This window comes from Melanaphis sacchari, unplaced genomic scaffold (assembly GCF_002803265.2).
Source record: "Melanaphis sacchari strain LSU unplaced genomic scaffold, SCAv2.0 Contig7_pilon_pilon, whole genome shotgun sequence".
Classification (NCBI taxonomy): Eukaryota; Metazoa; Arthropoda; class Insecta; order Hemiptera; family Aphididae; genus Melanaphis; species Melanaphis sacchari.
The window spans coordinates 3,253,951-3,265,704 of record NW_020271560.1 but is presented as its reverse complement, the minus strand read 5'-3'; the positions used below and the strand labels follow the sequence as shown (position 1 = coordinate 3,265,704).

At 26.1% G+C, this 11,754-nt stretch overlaps 2 protein-coding genes across 3 annotated transcripts in view; both read left to right on the top strand.

The window, feature by feature from the left end:
* The window catches only part of LOC112601583 (signal-induced proliferation-associated 1-like protein 1), a 41,531-nt gene extending 37,453 nt beyond the window's left edge, over positions 1-4,078 (top strand). The window contains exons 16-21 of one of the 2 annotated variants that reach the window (XM_025349283.1): positions 1,386-1,715; positions 1,788-1,911; positions 1,982-2,229; positions 3,021-3,178; positions 3,315-3,524; positions 3,599-4,078. In XM_025349283.1, the coding sequence (XP_025205068.1) occupies positions 1,386-1,715; positions 1,788-1,911; positions 1,982-2,229; positions 3,021-3,178; positions 3,315-3,524; positions 3,599-3,791 (1,263 nt within the window). In that variant the 3' untranslated portion in view covers positions 3,792-4,078. The remainder of the gene's footprint in view (positions 1-1,385; positions 1,716-1,787; positions 1,912-1,981; positions 2,230-3,020; positions 3,179-3,314; positions 3,525-3,598) is intronic. The other variant, XM_025349282.1, reaches the window with a different exon arrangement.
* Positions 4,079-7,456: 3,378 nt separating this feature from the next.
* LOC112601769 (acylglycerol kinase, mitochondrial-like) lies at positions 7,457-10,205 on the top strand. Its single transcript, XM_025349546.1, has 7 exons — positions 7,457-7,643; positions 8,013-8,132; positions 8,207-8,378; positions 8,878-9,093; positions 9,174-9,462; positions 9,546-9,799; positions 9,877-10,205. The coding sequence occupies exons 1-7, from the start codon at positions 7,534-7,536 to the stop codon at positions 10,072-10,074; spliced, it is 1,359 nt and encodes a 452-aa protein (XP_025205331.1). The 5' UTR covers positions 7,457-7,533; the 3' UTR covers positions 10,075-10,205.
* Positions 10,206-11,754: the final 1,549 nt, after the last annotated feature.

Here is an 11,754-nt window from a genome sequence, read left to right as displayed (position 1 = left end):
AATGGATACTCGTTTTCCTCAAAATCCTGAGGTAAGTTATACAAATGGTAGTTAAACAGTTGGTCCTATGATCCATTGAGTTGAATTGAATAAGTGAATAATTAGTATAAATAAATCTCGGGTTAAGTAGTTAGTCAAGTCCCAAAAAATTTTTATTTTTCATTTTTCATTTTTACAGAAATGTTAACAGATGTCAATTATTATGTTTTTATTGAACATATCATTAATGATATGATTAAAAATATTCATTATTAATTACTATAAAAAAAACACTTTTTGATTTTTTTCACATTAAAATTTACTAATTGTTTAATAATTATTCATTGACAAAAAATTATTAGAAACTTTTTTGATTAACTGGTATCGAATTAATTTTTTATTACCATAGGCTATTAAAGCTATTTAGGCTATTAAACTAATTTATTTCCATCAGGCCTGACTTAAACAAAAGGTAAAAATGTTGGCTTGCTTTAATTTAAATTTATTGCACTTAATTAATAATTCATGTATAGTTTATTCATAACTTTTTATATTTAATGTAGAAACAAACAGAAAACCACCAATATAATATAGTTATTATTCTTCATAGCATGAGTTGTAAAAAATTGATAAAACTATTGTTTTGGACAACTATAAAAAGTAGTTATCACAAAGATATTTTTAATTAATTTTGCATGAAAATACTAAAATATTAGTTTAATGGTTATTAATCATTATGTATTAAAAACAATTCTTTATTAATGGTAAAAATGGTTATTGAATTTAAATATGTATGTACTCATATATATTTTTAGTAAGGGGATCTTGTTAAAAATGAAGTTATTTATTATGATTTATATATGATATAAATATTTTTATATATTAAAGTTAAATCATACAATTTTAAGGTTTGTGCTTTTCTTTTGAAATTGATGCTAATTTTTATCAATTTAAAATGTTTAATTAAAATTTGCTATGAATATAATTTAAAACACTGTTAACAACATTTTTATCACAGCTCATATTTTTGAAATTAAAATCAATATATTTGACAGTTTCTAATGAAAACAAAATTTAAAAAATTCCAATAAATATAAAACTTTTTTCTTTCATTTAACATTTCAGTAGCTAAAAATATAGAGATTTTAATTAAATATAATTTCATTATAATACTCATATTTTACTAAATTAAATTTACAGACTTTTGATGTATCATTATATTACTAAGATAATCATAGATTTTGAGTTTTATCTAATAATTACACCACTGTGAAAAACAAACAGATTACAAAAGTAAATTTAGTATTTGAGCTCAATTAGACTATAAAATTTGTTATTTATTATATAAATATGATATATGTTTGTATAAGTTTATTTATATTGATTACTTTATAATATTGTTACAGGGTACATTGACAAGTTCATCAAGTGGTCATTCATCTGATGATCGTTGGTACGATCTATTAGAAGTTCCATTAGAAGATCCTCCACCTGTCCCCTCAAGGTTGACACCAACGTCAACCAAAACCCATTCTAAAGTGCATGCAAGCAATTCATTACCATTGTCTACTATGAATAATTCATTTTCTGTGTATTCTGATCCACGGAGTAGTAAAAGTGTTGCTGCTCAACAGTATGATTTTTTGAACAAGTCTTCTGACCATAATAATGATCTCCATAAACAATTTGACGACCGTTTAGAACAACCACGAAGATCAACAAAACGATTAGTTAAGGTTAGTAATATAAATATATATATAAATGATGAGTAATTTTATAATTATGTATTTAATCTTGTTACTTTTCAGGCAACAAGTGGCCCTGAATTAGAAAATACAAGTGGTTTGATTGACACCAATCACTTTAAAAAGAATTTAAGCAATGGTAACATACCAGAAACATTGAATGAAAGAATCCTAGTAGCTAGTGAAGGTAGTTGTCATAACACTATAATTTAAATATTAAATAATAAATTTATGATTGATTTTTTCCTCTTTAAAAGATGATGTTTCTACAATTGGAAGCAGTAGTACTGGATCACCCCATAGTCATCGTAAAAGTTTGAAGAACAATGGCAGTCGAAACCAAAGCCCTCGATCTGGATTGGATAGAGGTGAACCAAGACTTAGACCTGGTATCTCTGGACGCAATTCAAATGCAAGCAGTAGACTCAGTGGCAATATGAGTACATTACAAGAAGATCTGATGAAATTAATAGATCCTGATTATAATTTAGATTCATCTTTCATTGTAAGTTTTGTTTATTTCACCTGTACAGTTAACATAGAAACTTCTTCTCCTTCTTCTTTTAAGGTAAATTCAGCTACTAAGACCATCTCAATATATGTGCTTGCATTTAGTTTTTTCTATCTGATGTTTATATCTTCTTATCTAAACTTCCAACGCTTTCACATCATTTCTCACTATGTCCTCCCATCTCAAATGTGGCCTTCCCAGCAGTCTTCTCTCAATAGAATTTTCTTATATTACTATATTATGATGAGTGGTTTTTGATTATGCTAAGTATGTCCATAATATTTTATACTTTACTGTTTCTAGTATACAGGGTTTATGGTAGAGTGTTTCTAATTCCATCACTTTTATTTTCTTCTTACCACTTAGCATGTCCTTTACAGGTAAAAAAATTATTCGCAATATTTTCCTCTCCAGAACTAAGAGTTTTCTTACATCATTTTTTACTAATGAGCCATGTCTCGACTCCATAAGTAATTATAAGTCATATTAATGTGATTTTAACTGTTTTTTAAATCCTTTGAAAGTGATTGTGATTTTGCAACTAAATGCTTGTACCTATTTCTTTTTTTTATTTCATTTCTCTGACCCAAACTATTTGAATTGCTTTGTTCTTTTAAAATTTTGGTTGTTGACATTAAAAGTTGGATATAATTTCATGGTGGCTCATCTCCTCATTTTTTCTATGCCAATGACTGGAAGTCCGCAGGCTTATCACACCCATTACCAAAAAACCTTGCAGGTATATAGAAAAATTATGAATTAAAAATTACTATGTTAATAAACAGGATACTAAAACCACAATAAATAAGAATCCATCAAGAGAAAATGTATCAAATGTAGAGCAGGGTCAAGTTATTCTTACCAAAGCTCGTCCTGCCACTGTCATATCTAGTGCACCAAGTCCAGCTCTAAGTGAAATGAAACCACTGAATCAGGTTGAAAGGTATTAAAAGTATTGATAATAATTAACAATGTAATTTAAGTATTAGTGATATCATCATTGTGTAGTATACTATATTCTAGTTTTTTGAATAAATAAAATATATTTCCTGTATTGATAAAGTTATTTACTATTCTAGTGTTGCTGATTTGCCACTACCAGACACTCCAATTGATCGAATGAATTGGAAAATTCTTGTTGATACAGCTACTGAAGCATTACGTAAAGTATCAGCTGGCGCTCAAATCAAAGAACCAGAGACTACTACTATCAATGAAAATAAAGATCAAAATTGGAATAGCATGAATGGTGGTAGTGTTACCATATTAAATTCTTCTAGTACGAACAAGTAAATATTTTTCTATTTTCTATCAATCAATATTTTATGCGGCAGTCTATTTAATTAAGCTATGCATTTATTAGAACAAACATGAGTCCAGATGATTTGGAAATGATGTTGCGAAGTGAAATGGAAATGCGAATGGAGTTGCAAAACGAGGTAAAACATTTAAGAGAAGAAAATCGTCGATTACAAGATGAATCTAACAGCGCTGCACAGCAACTTAAACACTTCACACACTGGTTTTTTCAAAACATCGATAAACACCCTGACTGAAAGTAACAGTTGTTTATATTTTTTGTTTTTTTTTTTTAATTATTATTATATTTTTTTTATATAAATTATTATTATATGTATTATATGTGTATAAATGTTTTACTAAAAGAAATGTGTGCTGCTCATAGTCACTGTTGTTTCGTGTCGTTACAATTTAACTTCTTATATATTTTTGAATTAGTTGAGTACATTATTTTAAGTTATTATTTTATATTCAAAGTAAATGCTATTTATTTTTTACTAACACACATTACATTGCCAAAAGACTGTCTTTTATGTTAATTAATAATTTTAGATTAACTAAGTTTACATAGTTATTATTATTATTATTATTATGTTTTTGTAAATTTGTTTGTCGGTATATTATATGGAGTTAATATGCTTTACCAAAATTATCGACCCAAATAATCAAAATCATAAATATTGTGTAATGTTTGTCATTTGTTTAGTTGGATAAACGCAAATAATTTTATGTTTCTATTTTGCGAGTAAACGACTAACAGTATTATTATTATTAAAGTTACTTATTATTGTTTCATTTAGAGAGGTCAAAAATGTACTGTTAATAAAAGACACTACATATATTTCAGTACCTACCAAATTGACTACTCGTAGGTACTAGCTATCTAACTATTAAGTTGTTATACTAATTTTTTTTAATCTTTTATCATTACTTATTATATATTATTACAATTGCTACTTTTAATACGTATTACTATGATTATTTTGTTACATATAACAGTATCATTAATTAATGAATAATATAATTGTTTATTTATGTTTAAATAAACATTTCTATCATGTGCCTTTTGGTAAACACCAAGTGCGAGTATTGACACATTGTATTATTATTAAAATAATATTGTTATTGAATTTAATATTGTTAAGCAAGTGAAATGTAATAGTTATTTAAATCATTTAATTATTTTTTGTAAACTTAGTAATTATTATAATTATTAATTTGTCGTTTTTTTATGCACACAAGCACATGGTCTTAGAACAGTGATACTTAGACGTTTTAATTAATGTATGTGTTCATTCAAGATATACACCATATTATATGTGTAATTAGTAATTACTAATTACATTGTTGGGCAATTTGCTTTAGTATAAATTTTTCTGTTCATTTGTATACATTAAATAGTTTATGAAATTAAATACAGGTCATTATGAAACAACATTTTTGTCTCACATTGTAGTGTTGATACGTCTTTTTTAAACTATAATATAATTGTGAATCATAATGATAACTTATACTGTGAAAACTGTAATGCAAACCCTGAATAAAATGGAAAACTATCCAATACGGAATTTTTCTGTGGTTCCGACATGTTCTTATAATTTTATATAAACGTTGAACCTCAATAAAACGGAACCTTCCTAATGCGAAAACGGAACGGTTTTGTTTGTTCAATGCAAGTAAAAACCTTATATAAGCCGAAAATATGACATGCGTTATGTTATGTTGATATGAATAATATGTAGGTACATCATAAAACGATAATCAAGATAAATCTGCACTACATATATTAGTTAGGTAATTTGTATTTTTTGGTTATTGTATCTATGAAACAAACTTATCCCGTATGTATAATGTATAGCTGTGAAACAGTTATGCACCAACAGTTTGCTTGTACATACTAAGTGATGTTCATTCAAATACGTATAATATTAGAATAATATCAACAACAGTGACAAAACAAAAACTCTACATGATTTTTAGAAAAGCTAAATGTTTAAATTTAATTTTCAACCTTCATACTTATGTAATATGTATAAATTGTTAATAATTAAAAAAAATAATAAGCCTGTAATTAATCTAAAATGAGTTATATAAAATAAAGTAATAAATTAAGTTTATAACTAGTCTCTATCTTAAAAAATAAGAATTATTAATGTTATAAACTAATTTTTTAATGTAAAAAACTAATATGAATTTATAATCCCGAAAATTGCTTAAAACTGAATTTTTGATTGGTCCCATGCTATTCTACATTAGACAGTTTTCACTGTAACTTGATATATTAATTGCATGAATAAAATTATAATATAAATTAGTACTTACATTAAGTGTCAAATGTAATATTATTTTGTCAACTCATCATAAAATCCTTATAGACAGGATAAAGAAATACTTTAAACCTTTAGTTTTAATCAGTTTACCTTAGATATAAATGGAATACTGAATATGATTAAATTTTTTCAAAAATAATGAGAATACAAATCCAAAACAAAACATAAGATATTTTTATTTGATGTAGAAGTAGACTTAAATTTTTAAAAATGGTAGATTTGACTAAACTCTGTCTAAAACGTTTTGTGAAGTATATATCATATAATAATTGTTCATTCTAGAATATTAAAAAATAAAATTTAATTTATGATCTCTCTTAGTTGTGAATTTGTTTCTGTAGTCTTAGGTTCAATCACAATCTAAAAATATACAACTGATAAAAAAATAGAAAAAATAAATAAACCTATCAAGTTTCGAACGATGCTTAAAAAAGCTTACAGTTACAAGACTTGATAGTGATGTAAGTATATGGCAAACAACTACGAGTAAAAAGGTTGACCAATGGGTATCACACTGCTGAGCAGTAGTCAATAAGTGTTGAGGCTGTTTAGGGATTACTGCTCACTACTAAATTAAACTAAAAAAAGTAAAAACTGTCATTGTCTATAATTTAACAATAGTAACATAGTCTATATAATTTGTAAAGAATATTTATTGAAAATTTCCCATACCAATAAATTTCTCAAAAAGAGTAGTAATATTTTGAAAATGTTATAGTGAGTAAAAAATGATAACTAAGATATTGGTAAAAATTTCAAGTTTCTACAGTTATTTGTTTTCAAGTTACACCAAAACAAAATCGATTTTGTCAAAAATTTGATTTCTATAAAACTTACTGTTTTTTCTTCATTTTTTTTTTTCATTTTCTCTGTTTAAAAAAAATAATGTTGGGAATTTTTAATGTTTGAGTTTTGATCCTTCAAGTACCAACTAGATCCACTTTAATGCCAGAAACCACTTCCATTTTTATGAAATCAAAGCATTTTTAATTTTTATTATCCCAAAAGATGATGAGATTTGTAGATAAAAAAAAAAACACACCCACTATTGTAAAATTAATACACTCATCGCTCCGCAGTCCGCACAGAATCTAAAATAAAGAAAATTAGAAAAATTGAAGGTAGCAAAAAGTGATTTAAAAGCTTTAAAAACGTTGATATCAGAGCATTTTAAGCACCGGTGTTTTAAGCTTGATTTTTTAAAGTATTTCTTGGAGGATCAGGATCTTGAAAGGTGAATATAAAATGACAGATCCATGATTGGATCTATTTATTTACTGTTGTCACAATTTATGGTTTCATAGTTTGTTTATTGTTTTATTATAGGCGTTTGACCACATAATTGAATTTAGAATAATAGAAATATTTGAAATAGTCAGATACTCAATACACATTATAGGTACCAAAAACTATAATTATTATTATAATAGGACACTGCACACTGACTGGTAAGAACGGTTTATTAATTGTCAAAAACATCAACCATTAATCATTATAATATAACCAGTACCTATTCGGTACGATTGTTCATCAGTTTATCACTTTTTTTATTTAACGCCGATAACGCGCTATCACTTATCACATAACGTTAGTGAATATTGCAAAAACGATTTAAATGATTTAATAAATATTTTAAATTTATCACGGTAACTCAGGTTTCACGTTCAACATGGCTAAAGTATTCGGAGTTTTTAAAACTATTAGGAACAATTGGAAGAAGTCTGTGTTCTTCACCGCTGTCCTGTCCTACGGTGCAAATTTCGCCAACGAAAAATATGAGTGAGTACCTATTAATCTCTCTGAAATGATCTTTTTCTATTAGGAATCTATTCATCTACACTCTGGTGTTATTGGTGAGGTGATATAATAATTAGGATTGTTGCTTATTCAAATTGTACTCGTTTACAAAGTAGCCAGTAGGCACCTATTTCAGTGATTTACCCCTTACTTACAACTACCTACACTACCTATTTCGTTTGTTGATTAGTTTTAGACGGTTTGGTTAATAATAATGATTAAGTGTAATCTAAACAAAATAATCAATGTTATTCCTAATACTATGACCTTTATTACAATAACATAACATTGTTATTTTCTGGTGTTTTGTAATTGATATTTGTTAAGAATTTAGCTTATTTTTATTTTTAGGACTCACATGTTTATGTCTCAATGCTGTAAAACTGTTTCGGCTTATGGAGATATGCCATTGTCAGTAGATAAAAAACCAAAAAAAGTAACAGTTATATTGAACCCAGCCGCTAACAAAAGGTATATCTTATTTTTAAAATTTTTTTGGTCTTAACATAATTAAAATTCTCATTTTGGTTTTGTATTATATTCAGAAACTCTAAATCAGATTTTGAAAAATATTGTGCTCCTCTATTATACTTGGCTGGTTACTCAGTTACAATCCTAATAACAGAACGAGAAGGCGGCGCTAGAAGTTTGGTAGAAAATTTAATAGGCGAAACGGATGCTCTTATTGTAGCTGGAGGTGATGGCACTTTATCAGAGGTATTTTTAAAATTAATATTACTTATACAATTGTATTTTATTTAATTTGAAAAAGATATAACTAAAATTTTTAATAAAACACAATGTATATACTTAATTAAAAAACAATTGATGCCTTTACTCTCATAATTTAATTATAGGAAACTGAAATTTTTGAAAATGTACAAGAGGAGTATGAAAAAAATAGTTGGGCAACACTTCTTGCTTATCCCAACTGAAACTATATTATATATTTTGTGTTTACTTACCATTTCAATTAAAGTTTATCCAAAAATCTGGTTACCCCAATATAAAATATTTAATTATACCTAATGAAAAATTAAGTAATGGAATGTTTGCCTAGACTTTTAAACTAAAATTAAAATTATAGTATATATTTGAATGAATATTTATTTATTTAATTTTTAGGTACATTTTCAAAACTACAACTAACAACCTATTAGTTATGAAAAGATGAAAAGTACAAAGTTATTACTAATAGATTAAAATTTTGTTGTAGGTAGTAACTGGATTGTTAAGACGTTTAAAGGGTGATATATCTCTCACTGAACATTTACCTATTGGAATTTTACCTCTTGGGCGTACAAATAATGTTGCTCGACAACTGTTACAACCCCAGGATGACAACCATGTGCATTTTCTTACCAACGCAACAATGGCTATTATAAATGAGGTTAATTCTGCTCATCCTGTTGTGAAAATTGAAAATTTAGAGGTTAATGTTGTTCATTAATTTTGATTAAATTCAAATTATACAATTTTAAATTCACCTCAATTTTAACAATTTTTAAACAGAGCCAAAATCCCGAAAAGTGTGTCTATGCTTTGAATAGTATTGAGTGGGGTGCATTGAGAGAGGCTAAAGTAACCCGTGATCAATACTGGTATTTTGGTAAACTGAGAGATTTGGCTGCTTTTGTGTTTGGAAACAAATTTATCCACTATACAGTGGATGCAGAATTAGAATACAGTCCGCCATGCTCTGGTTGTAGCAATTGCTACACAAAAGTAACCACTGCTATAAATAAATCATCTAGTTTATTGTCCTGGATAAGTTGGGCTTTTTCATTTAAAAGAAATCCTAGTGAGTACCAATTCCTAATTATTAATTAATACGACAAAATAATAATTTACAATCATCAAAAATATTTTTTGTTGTAATTACAGGTGGCACAGATTATTCAAAAATAATCAATCCTGAATGCAGTAATTATTCAAAAGTTCCAATCAAAACTTTTAATGTTGATATTAATCTAGATATCAAAGAGGCACCAGTTTTACGAATAAATGTTGGTCCAGAAAATATTTCTTACTCTGAATTTGTGAAAGAAGGTTATTTAAAATTTAGAGATGAAAATAGTAAAATTCAAAATTCTACTATAGAAGCTAAAGATGTGATAGTAACACCTCATAGTGATGATGTATTACCAATATTTAATTCACTTAAAATGTGTATAGTATTAATTAAAACTTTATTATATTTGTATTTATTTTTTAGGAAAATAAATGGCTGTCAATTGATAATGAGGACTATGAAGTAAAACCAATGAAACTGTCATTATTACCAAATGCAGTATATTTATTCAAGCCTGACAATTCAATAAATCAAAATCAATTACAAGAGAAAAACAATCAAGAATCAAGTTTGTCATTAGATAAGTTTAGAAATCATATTGGTTTAAAACAATTTGCTTAATTCAATATAAATAGTATGGACTGAAATTTATACTTACACTTATTATGTACATTATCTTGTACAAGTTTTTGATAATTCAATTTGTAAAATTAGGTACATCAATTCTAATATATTAAAATTTATTTTTGTTATTTATTATTATTATAGATATTCCTCATCAAAGAAAAATTAAAAATTGACCAGTTAATAATAGTATTCTATTACTACAACATTTTATTTAAAATAAACACTGTGTATTAAATTAATATTGTGGAGTGTACGTTTTCAGTTATTTTATACCTATTAGCTGAAAGTATAAAAAAGTAGTTAGCATTAATAAAAATATATTAGTTGTAATGGATTTGGGCCATTTATTCTTGGACAATATTGGGAAGTAACTTCCCAGTTTCTCCTTGAGTGTATATATACAGTGTCAGTAAACTTCTTTAATTAAATATTGTTACTAGAATAGATTTTTTTTTTTTACCGCATATTGAACAAACACAAACATTTTAAATATAGAATAAAATATGTATTATTCTGTATATGGAATAAACTATAAGCAATTTAATATTTACTAATTATGTTGTCTTAAAACTAAAATAAAACTGTCTAATTTAATTTAGCAACATTTAATCAATATCCTACAATTTAAATAATTGAAATTACCTATAATTTCTAAATCACTGCAATAGGAATGGAAATGGTTTATTTTTTTTGGGTATACTGTAGGTCTATAAGTATATTTATTGGAAATAGATGTAGATCTATTTAAATGTTTGTTAATTATTCTTATTGAATAAATCAACTTAATTGCTTGTTTTTAATATCTTAATGTTAAAATTTTTCATGGTTTTTTTATGTTGAATTTTGAAAAGTTTCTTTTATTAAGTCGCGTGAAACTAATACATTGAATATAGTTATGACTAGTTGTCTGTCACTAACTTCGGAGTAAATAATTTGATTAATAAAAAATTTAGTTTTTTTTAGTCTAAACTTTTTTATTTATACATAAAAATCATAATCATTTTAATTGTGAAAAACCATATGATAAGTATAAAGTTAGTTGTTGTCGTATGGAAGTATATAGACATTTCAAAATTAAAATAAAACGATTTTTGTTTGTTGATCTAATATTAATGGCCAAGTCGTTAATATATTTTATGTATATTTAGCTATTTATATTTTATTTAAATTGATTTTTACTTTTACAATTGGATTTTTTTTAAGGAATGAAATTAAGTTTCTTGAAAAGTCTTGACTCATCAAGAAATTGTACTTTATTTGTATATACCCTGGTGGATTGGAAGGTGGTTAATTATGTTTTTTTCTTTTCTATTAAATTCAGGATTATACCATTGGTTTATATTGTTTTATATTTTATTTAAATTTCGTCAATGCGAATGTTATTTATTGTCAATGTGTGAGTTAATCGCGTTCTCTGCGTCTGAGTTTATTAAGGTGTTTATAATGGGTGATGATATTGAAATGGTAACATTGTATACTTCTGAGTCAGTTCTTAAAGTTTTTTTATTCCTGCTAATACCCATAAAACCTGAAATCCATACGAGTTGAATTTGTTTCCCTTTTTTCTTACCAGAATGGTTTCTTCTTGAATACATATTGTAATATAAGTTGAATTTTGCGTATTGTGATGATAATTATAAATTGCTGAGCTAGTCATTACTCATTAAGTAAGTA